The sequence below is a fragment of the Boleophthalmus pectinirostris genome, unplaced genomic scaffold (genome assembly GCF_026225935.1).
Source record: "Boleophthalmus pectinirostris isolate CB_2022bp ecotype Guang Dong unplaced genomic scaffold, ASM2622593v1 HiC_scaffold_13, whole genome shotgun sequence".
Lineage (NCBI taxonomy): Eukaryota > Metazoa > Chordata > Actinopteri > Gobiiformes > Gobiidae > Boleophthalmus > Boleophthalmus pectinirostris.
In genome coordinates, this window is record NW_026571036.1 from 3,577,906 (window position 1) to 3,594,948 (window position 17,043).

Sequence of the window (17,043 nt, forward strand, 5' to 3'; positions counted from 1 at the left end):
GTGAGTGAAACTTAAGACCTCATTTAATGCACAGACATCGCACGTGTTTCTGTTGATAGTGGTTATGCGCATATGCATTGAGTTTAATATACTGTACAAACTCATTCCAGTCTTTAAATGTGAATTTCTTTGGAGTTATTGGTTCTATCAATACGAAATAAAAAACAACACAAAAAAAAAAGTCCACATGTCTATGTTTGTAATAAGATGGAAGAAAATTGAATTGAAAATGAAGATCGATCAATATGGGAAAAAAATTAAATAAAATAATGATTCTTTTTTTTTCCCCACATGGCCCAGCCCTACTACGTAAAGTCTCATTTTCTGCAGTCTATTTATACTTTTTATTAGTATCAATAAGTATCTGTATATTTTCAATACTTTTAACAACTCTAATCCTTGATGGAGGGACTGTAGTTCATCATCGCTGCTGATCTAAATGTCAAGTACATGTCCAAAAAGCGTCTAATCTAGTCTAATATTTTCTGTTTCTTACCTTGTGCAGTTGAAAGCCTCTCCACGTGCACAGATACAGATGTGTGTTGTGTGTTGTTGCAGCTGTTGAAGGCGTGGGGCGCGCACGTGACCGTCACCTGCTCTCACAACGCCGAGGGGCTGGTGCGGGGGCTGGGGGCGGACGAGGTGGTGGACTACACGGCGGAGGACGCAGAGCAGAAGCTGGAGGCCATGGACAGGTACGGGACAAGCACAGTTTTGACAAATTGATGTCACTAAAAGGAAATGAAAGGGCCTGTACGTATTTTTTAGGGATGGTCTAATGTGATTTTTTAATTTATTTTAATTTAATTTATTTTTTTGCCAATATAGATACCTGAAATTTGTTCTGGTGTTGTGTCCGATAACCGATATTGGCCAATAATATTCCGATATTATCAATAATAATAATAATAATAATAATAATAAAACATTTAATTAAATTATTATTATTATTATTGTTTATTGTTATTTTTATTTATTTTTATTTATTTTTTATTATTATTTTTATGTATTTATTTTTTATTATTATTATTTAAAAAATGTACTTGTCTGGAATACAAAGTAATTGGTTACATATCTTTTTCCTTTTTCAAATTTACTTTACTGAAAAAGCAGATTACACGTTGCAATGTGTAAAATGAAATCACACGTTCCTGCTTTTACCTTTTTAAGACATAAATAAACTCAGAACAGGTTGGGGAGCCAGGGAACCTCTTTCACAAATTAACAGAACTTTGCAAATATGCTGTAGTTTTATATGAAGTCTGATCTCACCGGATTTACATACCGTATTTTTCGCACTATTAGTCGCTCTGGATTATAAGACGCACTGTCATTAAATGGTCTATTTTCCAACTTTTTTCACAAATAAACCACACCGGACTTTAAAGGAAACACAACAGTGTGATGGGTGAGTGGTTTTGTTTGTTTGTTCGTTCACGGTGACTCTGGGCTTTGTTCAGTTGTGGCGTGTAGGGAGGGTGTGTCTGGGACCAACGGATTGTCGGCGTGTTCGCAGTGACTCAGTTGTTCAGTCGTGTCTAGAAGCGGCACATCGCGCTCGCTTTATCGGTTCGTTCCTCCGTTCCGTTCCTCGTCGTCGTGGAGTGACGAGTGTGTCTGTGGGTGTTTTTCATCTGCTCCGTGTGTGTTTGCGTGCGCTGCGGGTCGTGCGGCTTTGTAGTTTACTGAAGTCGTGCTGGGACGCCCGGATTTGTTTGAGGGGCGCGCAGTCGTTTTTTGATGGGGTTGGAGGCTTAAGAGCGCGTCTAATAGCCCAGAAAATACGGTCATTTTTATTCTGGCTTGTACAGTCTTGAGGTTTAATCGATTCCACTTTGGCCTCTGATTCCATCAACATCACCAACGCCACCGTCAAACTAAAATACTTAACAGACATTAAAATTAAAAATGTATAACGTAAAAGACACAAAGACATGAAAAAATGACAAGAAACATACCTCGCTGGCTGACCCATACGTTGGAGGCAGGATGACCTTTAAACAAATATTTAGTCACTAGGGATGGGCATGATTAGTCGATTAATCGATAATTGATCATTAAGAATTTCATCGATTACGTTCATTTTAATCGACAAACCGAATGTATGTTTCTGTGTGTATCGTGACCAAACAGGTGTGTACATGTGTCTCTGCATCAGAAGGAGCGAGACACAAACAGTGGGTCAGTCTGTAACGAACCGAAGCACAAATGTGGATTTAACGATGATTTGTACAAGAAATTCCACACTTTCCGTTGCGTTGGGACAAGTGTGAGTCCATGTGCACAGTGGATAAAGCAGCACATATGTTTCTGTGTCCAGTGGGAAAAAGTTTTTCCAGGTGAGAGTCGCTCAATGTGGATGACGAGGCCCCGCCCCCCTCCCCCCGTACGCTGTCCTGGTTTTGACAAACGCAAATCTGGTCACACTGACCTGTATTCACCTGAGTCATGTCTTTTAATCTGACAGAAACTGAACCACATCAGCGACACAAGAGCTGGAGTTTTATCTTCACTTAGTTTATGTAAATTAGTGATGTGGTTTTAAGTTTTGTTTCTGTGAGATTTGAACAAAACTGAATTAAACACATTATAATGTCAAACAGCTGATGTGGCTCTAGAGTCGTTATGTTTATATGTCGTAAAGTTGAATTTATTTATGCAGATTAGTGCAGATAGTAATAATAATGATGATCATTTTAATATAAAAACATTAATGATTAATCTATAATCGATCGTTAATTCTTCCGACGATCGATTAAGAAAATTTCATCGAATGCCCGTCCCTAGTCGTCACTTTATTTTAACTTTAACTAGCTTAGTTTGCCAACGTGTGTGCGTTTCTAACAAAGGTCCAGTGAAACCAAACAAAACTGCAACAGTTCCTACTTGTTGACTACCAAAATAAAAGCACCAAGTTTTCTCTTTTATATTATTTTTAAATTTTATTAAAGAATTATTTGAATAAAAAGTAAATAAAAATGGTGGCAGTAAAAGGGCAGGACTCAAAAAACTCTGCATTGAATATTAGTATCAATATCGATATCTGCGTTACCGATATCGACCAAAATCAACCAACAACTGATATATTTCCCATTGTATGCCAAAAATGTAGAGATAATTTAGTAAAAGCAGCATTAAGGATCAAAATGACATAATTATTCTTGCCTGTCCAGTCAACATCTCACACTTCTACCATTAAAGAAGTTCACTGTCTTGTTGTTTCAGTTGAAAACTGGTCCTGTGACATTTTTGAGCTCTAAATGCATAAACAGTCGTCTGATTTTAGCCCAGAGCAGTAGACTGAGGTAGGAGGCAGGACCAAATGCAGAACAGGACAATACAGGGTGACGCAAACATCCATGAATCAGTTGGAAATAGAAGTGGGTGGAAGCTAATGGCGAGGGAACAATATAAATCACACAGTTAAAAGCTCAGAGAAGTCAATTCTGAAAACATCTCCCCCTTAAAGGTAGATTTGTGTAGTTAAGTCTGTCAGTACTTTTCTTCATGGAGATTAGAGCTGGTGTCATTAAGAAGTCGCCGATACAATACATACGATACGATACGACACATACCTCGATACAGCGATACAGTGATCTTTCGATTTGATACGATTCAAAACGGTTCACTAAAAAATAAAGGCTAGATCATGGCTGTGATACGAATAATGATAAAACAATAAATTACTTTTACTTACGTTTCCAACTTCTCCGTTCCTTTACTTTTCACGTTGTAGTTCTTCTTCTTCTTCTTCACTCGCCGCTTGATCGGTCCGTCAGAAAATAGTCCCGCGGTCACTTCTGTTGTGGCTTTTTTTGGTTTGTTGTGGCTTTTTGTTGTGTTGTCGCATTTGTATTTGTTGTGGTGTTTGCGTTTGTTGTGACGCCTCTCGACTTCTGTACTATGGATGAAAATGAACTCTGGCACGTTTACACACTGTACTAACACATGTGGATCAATGTGCACCGTCACACATCCATCCATCCATTTTCTCCCGCTTATCCGGGGCCAGCAGTCTTAAGCAGGGACCCCCAGACTTCCTTCACCCCAGACACGTCCTCCAGCTCCTCCAGGGGGACCCCGAGGCGTTCCCAGGCCAGCCCCGAGCCACCTCAGCTGCTTCTCTCGACGTGGAGGAGCAGCGGCTCTACTCCGAGCTCCTCCCGTGTGACTGAGCTCCTCACCCTGTCTCTAAGGGAGACGCCCAGACACCCCGCGCGCTCCTCCTTGAACCGTCACCTTATCGTGGTGGAGGGGTCTGAGTGCCCGAATGATCCCGGGAGGTGTGTTGTCGGTGGCTTCATGCCCCTGGTAGGGTCACCCAAAGCAAACAGGTCCCGGGGGACGGGTCAGACGAAGAACATACGGGGCCTGGGCAAGAAGATCTGGGTGGCAGTCGACGGCGGGGACCTCGACGACCGGATCTCTGGGCATGGCACTGTCCCGCATTTAATAAATAAACATAAACACTGTTGGGCAAGTTACTTTAAAACTGTAATGCGTTATTTATTACTTATTACTGTCATTTCAAAGTAATTCGTTACATTACAATATTACTGCATTTAAAATGTAAGGCATTACATTACTATTGCATTACTTTAAGTTACTCTCACCAAAATAACTGCGAAAAAGCTGAACTTTTGAGCCGTATATGGACTGAACCAGGACTAAACAAGGTCTAAACCAGACTAAACCAGAGCTGAACCAGGACTAAACCAGGACTATAACAGGACTAACCTCAGACCGATTCCAGGACTGAAGAGGAGAACTAAACCAGAACTGAACTAGGACTAAAACAGGACTCACTGTCAGGAAGGGTTCGAAGGTGACCGCAGGAGAAAGGACCGGCTTTGCTCCGCACCTCATGGAGGTAAGAGCGTCTGTCGCCCGATCGCTCTTTATGGACCCTGCTGCTCGGGCTCACGGTCCTGATTTCAGCAACTATTTGCAGGTACAAGACCCGGTGCAAAACTCTGCTACAGCGCGTAACTTCTACCTTCCTTCAACGTGTCCAGAAGTCCAACTTTTTGTGCGATGGTTTGCATCTTCCTCTGTCTTTTGGGTGTGAGCGCAGGAGACTTTGTCAGTGCAGAACATTTCGTCGACGTTGTGATTTTGTCGGAGAGAAAACTTGCAGACATACAACACTTCAGAATCACACTGATACAGATTGAACATTTATTTAAATTTGGCAGCTGAACATATTCTGTACTGTCAGGAGACAGGAGTCCCTTAGCCGATCAGGACACAGCGGGAGGAACGCAATACGTGTTCATACACTAAAAACAAAAGGCATGCAAAATTGCACAAAAAAAAAAAAATCTAAAAATCAGCGAAACGGCGAGACCGCGAAAAGTGAATCGCGTTAGAGCGAGGGACGACTGTAAGCCAGGTCTAAACCAGAAGTGACTCAGGTCTAAACCAGGTCTAAACCAGAAGTGACCCAGGTCTAAACCAGGTCTAAACCAGAAGTGACCCAGGTCTAAACCAGGTCTAAACCAGAAGTGACCCAGGTCTAAACCAGGTCTAAACAGCGTAGAGTTCTGGGTCGGTCCTTTCGCCTGCGGTTAACTGAAGGTTTATCCGGCCGCGTCTCCGGCGTTTCACCGCTGCTGATTTCATGGTGATTTTAGCGAATTTCTATGAAGAAAAACCCACCACTTCAATCCAGGTTAAAAAAGCATTGTAACGCGCGTTACTCACATTTGTACCGAGTAAAATATTACAATTTTTCCCCCTGTAATGCTGTAATACATTACTTTTATAATACATTACTCCCAACACTGAACATAAACATAAACAAGAAGGTGACGGACCCCCAACCAAAAAGTCACACCGTGCACTTTTAACACCACACGTCTCAAACTCTGGTCATGTTCATGGTCCCCGGAGTTGTTTGTGCGGAGTGAAGCTGTGGGGGTTGAGCTGGCACAGAGTCGCGGCGCAGCGTGTTCCCGCTCTGCCTGTACCTCACACTGTTAAAGGTGCTAAGTGTATTCAGACAGCCGCTGCACCTGCCAGCCCCCTGCCAGCCCCCTGCCACCGACCTGCCACCCACCTGTGTCATGGATACGCACATCCAGAGCTCCTGCCGTTTATTGTTCCCCCCACACAAAAACAACAAGAGGCCACAGCGAAAGTGATCGATCCGTGTGTCATTCGTTCATTCGTTTTTCAATATAAAACCAAAAATAAGAAAACAAATAAACACCTGTTTTCTTCGTTATTTGTCTCCAAAACTAAAATGAAAAAACTGGTAACGATTCTTTTTTTCAGTTTTCGATTTTGTGTTTAAAGGAAAAATGGAAAAACGGATAACGACCGTTTCCCGTTTTCGTGACTTAAATTGTGATGCCGGACTTTTGCGCTGTATACGGACTAAACCAGGACTAAACCAGGTCTGAACCAGGACTAAACCAGGACTAAACCAGGACTAAACCAGGACTAAACCAGGACTGAACCAGGACTAAACCAGGACTAAACCAGGACTAAACCAGGACTGAACCAGGACTAAACCAGGACTAAACCAGGACTAAACCAGGACTAAACCAGGTCTAAACCAGGACTGAACCGGGACTAAACCAGGACTGAACCAAGACTGAACCAACCAGGACTGAACCAGGACTAAACCAGGACTGAACCAACCAGGACTGAACCAGGACTGAACCAGGACTAAACCAGGACTGAACCAGGACTGAACCAACCAGGACTGAACCAGGACTAAACCAGCACTAAACCAGGACTGAACCAGGACTAAACCAGGACTGAACCAGGACTGAACCAGGACTGAACCAGGACTGAACCAGGACTGAACCAGTGTCAGGATGGGCCCAGAGGTGCGCCCTCGTAGACTGACTAGGCTAGACTAGACCGGGACTGAGACCGGGACTGAACCAGAACTAAAACCGGTCTGAACCAGGACTAAACCATTAACTTCTTGGGTTCTTTTTAAAGACAATGCAGTAAAGTGTGTTTACCTTGTTGACATGTTTCGGCTGCTGCTCCATCTTCAGAACTGTCACCGGTGTTGGTGGTGACGTGTCGTATATCAGCTGTTGTTACTTCCTGTAGGCAACAAGGTAAATACACTTTACTGCATTGTCTTTAAAAAGAACCTAAGAAGTTAAAGTATATAAGAAGACATAATGAACATCATTGGCTTAACAGGACTAAACCAGTCTCAGTCCCGGTCTTAGTCCCAGTCTGGTCCTGCTCTCAGTCCTGGCCCTGGTCCTGGTCCTGGCCCTGGTCCTGGTCTCAGTCCTTTTCTCGGTCCTGGTCCCGGTCTCAGTCCTGATCACCCGACAGTCTATGCCTCCGGGTCCGTCCTGACACTCAGTCCTGGTTTAGTCCTGGTTCAATCCTGGTTTAGTCCTGGTTCAGTCCTGGTTTAGTCCTGGCTCAGTCCTGGTTCAGTCCTGGTTTAGTCCTGGCTCAGTCCTGGTTTAGTCCTGGTTCAGTCCTGGTTCAGTCCTGGTTTAGTCCTGGTTCAGTCCTGGTTCAGTCCTGGTTCAGTCCCTGGCTCAGTCCCGGTTTAGTCCTGGCTCAGTCCCGGTTTAGTCCTGGTTCAGTCCCGGTTTAGTCCTGGTTCAGTCCCGGTTTAGTCCTGGTTTAGTCCCGGTTTAGTCCTGGTTCAGTCCCGGTTTAGTCCTGGCTCAGTCCCGGTTTAGTCCTGGTTTAGTCCCGGCTCAGTCCTGGTTTAGTCCCGGTTCAGTCCTGGTTTAGTCCCGGCTCAGTCCTGGTTTAGTCCCGGTTCAGTCCTGGTTCAGTCCCGGTTCAGTCCTGGCTCAGTCCCGGTTTAGTCCTGGTTCAGTCCCGGTTTAGTCCTGGTTCAGTCCCGGTTCAGTCCTGGTTCAGTCCTGGTTGGTTCAGTCCTGGTTCAGTCCTGGTTTAGTCCCGGTTTAGTCCTGGTTCAGTCCCGGTTTAGTCCTGGCTCAGTCCCGGTTCAGTCCTGGTTCAGTCCCGGTTCAGTCCTGGTTTAGTCCTGGTTCAGTCCTGGTTCAGTCCTGGTTTAGTCCTGGTTTAGTCGTTATCTGTTTTTTTCCCATTTTTCATTTAAACACAAAATCGAAAACTGAAAAAACAAATCGTTATTCGTTTTTTCATTTTGGTTTTGCAGACAAATAATGAAGAAAATTGTTGTTTTTTTGTTTCCTTATTTTTTGTTTTATTTTGAAAAACAAACGAATGATACACGGATTCGACACATTTCACATTTTCACACGTTTGATAACAATATTTGTATTTCATGTTCACTTTGCATAATAAATGACTGATTAACCCGCTAAGATTGATAAACCCGCCTTTCTGCCTTCTGAGATCTAATCATTTACAGCTCTAGAAGTTAATAAATAATGATTTGTTTGCGTCCTTTGTATTGGAACATTTTCCCGTAAAGCCTGTTTGTTTCTGTAACGCCTCCACGTGTTTGTTTTTGCTCAGGTTTGATGTGATCCTGGACAACGTGGGCGGAGAGACGGAGCAGTGGGCCCTGTCTCTGCTCAAGTCCTGGTCCGGGTCCAAGTACGTGACTCTGGTTACGCCGCTCCTGACCGACACTGACCACATGGGGGCGCTGTCCGGGGGGATCCAGGCCGGGTGCAGCCTCAACAGCAAGGCCCTGCAGGTACTCGACACGCGACAAAAACGCTTTCATTTTCACCATCGATCTGTTTGTTTATCTTCCGAAAAAAAGCACGTCAGACCAGACCTAATGTGTGTCCGCGCTTTAGAACTGAGCCTGGACTCGGGACAGAGAATCAGAACTGTTTTTGTGTCACGTACAAGTGGAAAAAAATCAACCAAAAGGAGAGGAGAACACGCAAACCCCACACAGACAGACGGGGAATTGAACCAAGACGATTCTGTTCCAAGTTCTCAGAAGAATCTGACAAAAAGACCCAAATCTGAACTGACAAACGAATACAAAAACCACATTTCAGAGCCTTGGTATTTGTCAGAAATTCATGTATCATTCATTGATTTGTTTTTCAAAATAAAACCAAAAATAAGAAAATGAAAAAAACAATATTTCAAAATCTTCATTATTTGTCTCCAAAACCAAACGGAAAAATGGATAACGACTGTTTCCGGTTTCCGTGACTTAAACTGTGATGCTGGACTGAGCCAGGACTGAACCAGGACTGAACCAGGACTAAACCAGGACTAAACCAGGACTGAACCAGGACTGAAACCCTAAACCAGGACTAAACCAGGAAAACCAGGACTAAACCAGGACTAAACCAGGACTGAACCAGGAACTAAACCAGGACTAAACCAGGACTAAACCAGGACTAAACCAGGAATAAACCAGGACTAAACCAGGCTAAACCAGGACTAAACCAGGACTAAACCAGGACTAAACCAGGACTAAACCCAGGACTAACCAGGACTAAACCAGGACTAAACCAGGACTAAAACCAGGTCTAAACCAGGACTAAACCAGGACTAAACCAGGACTGAACCAGGACTGAACCAGGACTGAACCAGGAGGTCTAAACCAGGACTAAACCAGGGACTAAACCAGGACTAGGACTGAACCAGGACTGAACCAGGACTGAACCAGGACTAAACCAGGACTAACCAGGTCTAAACCAGGTCTAAACCAGGACTAAACCAGGACTAAACCTAAACCAGGACTAAACCAGGACTAAACCAGGTCTAAACCAGGACTAAACCAGGAGGACTAAAACCAGGTCTAAACCAGGACTAAACCAGGTCTAAACCAGGACTAAACCAGGACTAACCAGGACTGAACCAGGACTGAACCAGGACTGAACCAGGACTGAACCAGGACTATATGTCGGGACGGGCCTGGAGGTGTGCCTGTGTAGATTGTCGGGTGATCAGGACTGAGACCTGGATCAGACTGGGACTGGGACCGGGGCCGAGACCGGAATCAGACTGGGACCGAGACCAGGACTGCGACCGGAACTGAGACTGGGATCAGACCGGGACTGAGACCGGGACTGAGACCGGGATTGAGACCGGATTGAGACCGGACTGAGACCGGGATCAGACTGGGACCGCGACCTGGACTGCGACCGGGACTCAGACTGGGATCAGACCGGGACTGAGACCGGGATCAGACTGGGACCGAGACCGGGACTGGACCGGATCAAGACTGGGATCAGACTGGGATCAGACCGGACTGAGACCGGGATCAGACTGGGAGACCGGGACCGGGACTGGGACGACCGGACTGAGACCGGACTCAGACTGGGATCAGACCGACGGACGGGACCGGGACTGAGACCGGGGACTGGGACCGAGACCGGGACTGGGACGGACGAGACTGGGATCAGACTGGGACTGAGACTGAGACCTGGAGACCGGGACCTGGGACCGGGACCGGGACTGAGACTGGGACCAGACCAGGACTGAGACCAAAAACGAATCGTTATCCGTTTTTTCATTTGCTTTTGGAGACACCAGCGCAGAGCTCTGTGCTCCACAGGGCAGAGCGCAGCCATTGCCGGATTGCGATTTGCGTAAACCCTGCAAGTCCAAGATTAGTCCTGGTTTAGAATCAGAATCAGAATTTAGACCTGGTTTAGTCCTGGTTTACTCCTGGTTTAGTCCTGGTTTTAGTCCTGGTTTACTCCTGGTTTAGACCTGGTTTAGACCTGGTTTAGAGTCCTGGTTTAGACCTGGTTTTTATCCTGGTTTACTCCTGGTTTAGTCCTGGTTTAGACCTGGTTTAGACCTGGTTTAGTCCCTGGTGGTTTAGTCCTGGTTTAGGTTTAGTCCTGGTTTAGTAGACCTGGTTTAGACCTGGTTTAGTCCTGGTTTAGTCCTGGTTTACTCCTGGTTTAGACCTGGTTTAGTCCTGGTTTAGACCTGGTTTAGTCCTGGTTTAGTCCTGGTTTTAGTCCTGGTTTACTCCTGGTTTAGACCTGGTTTAGTCCTGGTTTAGTCCTGTTAGACCTGGTTTACCTCCTGGTTTAGTCCTGGTTAGACCTGGTTTAGTCCTGGTTTAGACCTGGTTTAGTCCTGGTTTAGACCTGGTTTACTTTCCTGGTTTAGTCCTGGTTTACCTCCTGGTTTAGACCTGGTTTAGACCTGGTTTAGACCTGGTTTATCCTGGTTTAGACCTGGTTTAGTCCTGGTTTAGACCTGGTTTACCTGGTTTTAGTCCCTGGTTTAGTCCTGGTTTAGTCTCCTGGTTTACCTGGTTTACCTGGTTTACTCCTGGTTTTAGTCCTGGTTTAGTCCTGGTTTAGACCTGGTTTAGACCTGGACCTGGTTTAGACCTGGTTTAGTCCTGGTTTAGACCTGGTTTAGTCCTGGTTTAGACCTGGTTTAGTCCTGGTTTAGTCCTGGTTTAGTCCCTGGTTTAGACCTGGTTTACCTGGTTTAGACCTGGTTTAGTCCTGGTTTAGTCCTGGTTTAGTCCTGGTTTAGACCTGGTTTACTCCTGGTTTAGTCCTGGTTTAGTCCTGGTCCTGGTTTAGACCTGGTTTAGTCCTGGTTTAGACCTGGTTTAACCTGGTTTAGTCCTGGTTTAGTCCTGGTTTACCTGGTTTAGACCTGGTTTAGACCTGGTTTAGACCTGGTTTAGTCCTGGTTTAGTCCTGGTTTAGACCTGGTTTAGACCTGGTTTAGTCTGGTTTAGTCCTGGTTTAGTCCTGGTTTAGTCCTGGTTTAGACCTGGTTTAGTCCTGGTTTAGTCCTGGTTTAGACCTGGTTTAGTCCTGGTTTAGAGCTTCTGCCTCTTTAAATTCAGCCCAAACGTCCCGAGTGCCCAGGTGAGCGCGTTCACCCTTGACTGACAGCTGGACTTTTGGGTGGGACGGTGTTTATAGCGTTTTTCCACTGGGTTTATTTAGAACGGCTAAACGCTGGAGTCGGGGCCGGACATTTCCTGTTGACAAAGAACTCGCAGCCTTGTTCATTTGTCACGCCTGCGGCTCGGAGTTTGAAATACCGAGGGGCAGGACATTTCACAAGCGCCTCCGTTCTTATAAAACCAACGTAATTAATCCCCAGACGACGACGACGACGACGACGCGGCGCGAAAATCCCCGACACGAGGATCCCAGATTTATTAAAACCGGGGACACGCAGGGTTTCAGGGGCTTGCGTCAGGGTGCGGGGTGAGACAGGGTGGGGTGACAGGGTGGAGGGTGGGCCTGGCTTTGGAGCGGGGAGCAGAGGAATCGTGTAATGACAGGCCGGGCGCATATTTGGGTTAGCGAAGCGTCAATAGAAAAAGCTTCGGGGAGCTGTAAATCTGGGACCGAGGCGTCGAAAGTGTCATCGCGGATTTAAGGCGGTGACCGGATGAGTCTGTAATACCGCTGCGCTGTTCCGGGTGTGAGAAAATTATGATTATTTTTAAAAATAATTTGAATGTAACTACCAGTTTAAAGGTGCGTTGTGTAGGTTTTGTAATGGAGGGTGATTCTGTGTGTCGTTCGTTCATTTGTTTTTCAAAATAAAACCTAAAATAAGAAAATGAAAAACAACAATTTTCTTCATTATTTGTCTCTAAAACCAAAATGGAAAAAAAAGATAATGATTTGTTTTTTTCAGTTTTCTGTGATGCCGAACTGAACCAGGACTAAACCAGGACTAAACCAGGACTAAACCAGGACTAAACCAGGACTAAACCAGGACTAAACCAGGACTAAATCAGTTTCAAACCTGGTCTCAGTCCCAGTCTGTTTTCGGTCTCAGTCCTGGTCTCAGTCGCGGTCTGGGCCTGGTCTGGTCCCGGTCTCAGTTTGGTCTCAGTCTTGGTCTCAGTCCCGGTCTCAGTCCCGGTCTCAGTCCTGGTTCAGTCCTTGTTCAGTCCCTGTCTGGGCCCGGTCTGGTTCCAGTCTCAGTCCTGGCCTCAGTCCTGGTCTCAATCCCGGTCTCAGTCCTGGTCTCAACCCCGGTCTGGGCCCAGTCTCAGTCCTGGTCCTGGTTCTGGTTTCAGTCCTGGTCTCAGTCCCAGTCTGGTTCCAGTCTCAGTTCTGGTCTCAGTCGCGGTCTGGGCCTGGTCTGGTCCCGGTCTCAGTCTTGGTCTCAGTCTTGGTCTCAGTCTTGGTCTCAGTCCCGGTCTCAGTCCTGTTTTAGTCCTGTTTTAGTCCTTTTTTAGTCCTGGTTCAGTCCCTGTCTGGGCCCAGTCTGGTTCCAGTCTCAGTCCTGGTCTCAGTCCTGGTCTCAGTCCTGGCCTCAGTCCCGGTCTCAGTCCTGGTCCTGGTTCTGGTTTCAGTCCCTGTCTGGTCCCGGTCTCAGTCCAGGTCTGATCCTGGTCTCAGTTCCGGTCTCGTCCTGGTGTCAGTCCCGGTCTGGTCCCGGTCTCGGTCTCCATCCCAGTCTGGTCCTGGTTCAGTCCTGGTTCAGTCCTGGTTCAGTCCTGGTTCAGTCCAGCATCGCAGTTTAAGTCACAAAAACGGGAAACATTTTTTCCATTTTTTTTCACTCAAAATCAAAAACTGAAAAAAATAATCATTATTATTTTTTTCATTTTAGTTTCTGGAGACAAATAATAAAGAAAATTGTTTTTTTCATTTTCTTATTTTTGGTTTAATTTTTGAAAAACGAATGACACACAGATTGAAGGCCCTTCAGATGCTTTTCTTCATGGAGATGTTATTACTTTGTCTGGAATGTTTCACAGTGTGGCATTATTAAACATTTCCATCTTCATGGAGACCAAACCAGACCAAGTTACAGGTCAGTTCTGTGGAGAGGCGACCCTGCACACGCGCACACAGTCAGAACGTCTGTTTTTCTTGGTATTTTTGAGCTATAAAACCACCTGGAATTGAATAAGTGTAAAGTCAAGCTGTTTAATGTCACACTCTGGAACATTCCATAGAAACAAGCAGGTGATGGATTCCCACCAAAACAAAAAGTTACATAATACGGTTGACTGACGGCCTGTTGAAGATCATTTGGATTTACAAAATAAACATGTTTGATCATTTTTCCTCATACCTGAACTAAAGCTGCATTGCTTTTATTTTAGAGGTGTTTTTAAATGACAAGACAAACTCACTGTTTAGACCTGGTTTTAGTCCTGGTTTAGTCCTGGTTTAGTCCTGGTTTAGACCTGGTTTAGACCTGGTTTAGACCTGGTTTAGACCTGGTTTAGACCTGGTTTAGACCTGGTTTAGTCCTGGTTTAGACCTGGTTTAGACCTGGTTTAGACCTGGTTTTAGACCTGGTTTAGTCCTGGTTTAGACCTGTTTAGTTTTTCCTGGTTTAGACCTGGTTTAGACCTGGTTTAGACCTGGTTTAGTCCTGGTTTAGACCTACCTGGTTTAGACCTGGTTTTTTAGACCTGTTTAGACCTGGTTTAGACCTGGTTTAGACCTGGTTTAGTTTCCTGGTTTAGACCTAGTGGTTTAGACCTGGTTTAGTCCTGGTTTAGTCCTGGTTTAGACCTGGTTTAGACCTGGTTTAGAGACCTGGTTTTAGACCTGGTTTTAGACCTGGTTTAGACCTGGTTTAGACCTGGTTTAGTCCTGGTTTAGACCTGGTTTAGACCTGGTTTAGACCTGGTTTAGACCTGGTTTAGACCTGGTTTAGACCTAGTTTAGACCTGGTTTAGACCTGGTTTAGACCTGGATTTAGACTTGGATTTAGACCTGGTTTAGACCTGGTTTAGACCTGGTTTAGTCCTGGATTTAGACTTGGATTTAGACCTGGTTTAGACCTAGTTTAGACCTGGTTTAGTCCTGGATTTAGACTTGGATTTAGACCTGGTTTAGACCTGGTTTAGACCTAGTTTAGACCTGGTTTAGTCCTGGATTTAGACTTGGATTTAGACCTGGTTTAGACCTGGTTTAGACCTGGTTTAGACCTCATTTTGTCCTGTTTTTAGACCTGGTTTAGTCCTAGTTTTGTCCTGATTAAATCCTGTTTTAGTCTTGTTTTTAGTTCTTTTTTTAGTTAGGCGCAGCGTATGCGTCATTCAATTCCCTGAAAAGATTAGTCTTTGAGTCTTTGAGTCTTTGAGTCTTTGTGTATGTTTGCATGTTCTGCCTGTGTCCCTCTGTACATTTAAACACCAAAATAACATTTCACACATTCACACAACTTCTAAAATGAAATACAATCTTTATTTAAAAAAAAAGAAAAAAGAAAAAGCTAACTGTGTCAATTATAAAACCTTCTATTCCCCTTTGGTTCAGCCCGTCCCCCTCCCTTCCGAGTCCCCGGCAGCTGGGACGGGGCGAGGGACGGGACGGGGCGAGGGACGGGGCGAGGGACGGGGCGAGGGACGGGGCGAGGGACGGGCGGGGCGAGGGACGGGGCGAGGGACGGGGCGAGGGACGGGGCGAGGGGGCGAGGGCGAGGGACATTGTAAAGTCAGCGTCGTGTTTGATGAAGCTGTGGTCACACCCTGGACACAGACATGACACTGCTCCTGTTTGCACACACTCACAGAGCTGCGCTGCCCTCTGCTGGACCGTGTCTGAACTGCACAAAGCCCTCTTCACTACACGGACAATTTTACAGACCCTATTAGCCACTAGCTGTTAAACTGCTAAACTCAGATAATGCAGTTAAAAAATAATTATAAAAGGCTTAGGGATTGTGCAATCAAAACTGCACATAGGTGTAGGGAATGTGCAATTAAAGCTACACATAGGCTTAAGGAATGTGCAATAATTAAATCTGCACATAGGCTAAGGGAATGTGCAATAATTATAACTAAAACTGCACATAGGCTTAGGGAATGTGCAATAATTATAACTAAAACTGCACATAGGCTTAGGGAATGTGCAATAATTATAACTAAAACTGCACATAGGCTTAGGGAATGTGCAATAATTATAACTAAAACTGCACATAGGCTTAAGGAATGTGCAATAATTATAACTAAAACTGCACATAGGCTTAGGGAATGTGCAATAATTAATAGAACAGAAGAATGCAAGGGTTTGCCTGTTAAGGATAATTTAAGGGTCCTGTTGGTGCATCACTCGTGGTCATACTGGTCTCATATTTACTTTGTTTTATGGTGTTTGTTTATGTGCTGCTTTGTGTTGTGTTGTCCTGTTTTTTTTGATAAAACATGTTACCCCCTGTCCCAAGACAAATTTCTCCCATGGGAGACAATAAAGGATTATCTTATCTTATCTTATCTTATCTTATTACTATTTTTTTGATCTGTTATAGTGTCGTTTCCTCATCACAAACAGACCTGGACTTCGTGTTTTGCTTCATTTCATTCTCGTTTAACACACAAACCCTGCAGATTTATCTTTTATATTCATATTATATTCAGTTTTTGTCCTCGAAGGATAAAAACAAACTGCAGAACATTGTTAAAACCTGCTCAAAAATCACAGGTGTCAAACTGAGGGAGCTGCGTTCTCCATCGTCTGGCTCCTGACTTTATCGTGATGCCTTCGGGGTGTCGGGTTTTATGCTCCGGTATGAAAGAAAAAACGCTTCTCAGATTCTTTTGTGCCCACTGCTATTCAGTTGCTTAATTCTGAGGGTGGTGTTTTTTGACGTTTTACACTGTAATATGTTCCATAATATCCGTACTATTGAGAGCACCTGAAAATAAGCCACATGAACTAAAAATAAAACATGTATATAGGCTGTACTTGTCTATAAGCTGCAGGTGTTCACATTGTAACTTGAGATTTGTATTTTTTTTTTAAATTAAATTTCGGTACATGTGCAAAAGAACTGTTCAAAACACAATCAAACTAGGTGCATCGTCTCTTCTACTTCTCTGTCTCTGGCAACCCCCCCTTCCATCTTCCTCTGTTATGTAACAAGATAATAATGTTAAACACAAAAAATAACAAAACTGTGTGCAAAATACTTGTTGGTTGCTAAAGATTTTGATTATTCTGGAGTATTTTTGTACCAACTAAACTTCATGCCTCCTCTTACAGTACAGGATGTCCGTCAGGGTGATCGTCAGGGTGTCCGTCAGGGTGTCTGTCAGGGTGTCCGTCAGGGGTGTGTCAGGGTGTACGTCATGTACGTCAGGGTGTACGTCAGGGTGTTGTCAGGGTGTACATCAGGTTCTCAGGGTATCGTCAGGGTGTCCGTCAGGGTGTCTGTCAGGTGTACGTCAGGGTG

The 17,043-nt window shown here is 44.8% G+C and overlaps 1 protein-coding gene across 1 annotated transcript in view; it reads left to right on the plus strand.

Moving 5' to 3' along the window:
* The window catches only part of LOC110175657 (reticulon-4-interacting protein 1 homolog, mitochondrial-like), a 44,744-nt gene that overhangs the window by 12,676 nt on the left and 15,025 nt on the right, over nt 1-17,043 (plus strand). Inside the window, exons 6-7 of the mRNA XM_055149443.1 lie at nt 559-695; nt 8,443-8,626. Of these exons, the coding sequence (XP_055005418.1) occupies nt 559-695; nt 8,443-8,626 (321 nt within the window). The remainder of the gene's footprint in view (nt 1-558; nt 696-8,442; nt 8,627-17,043) is intronic.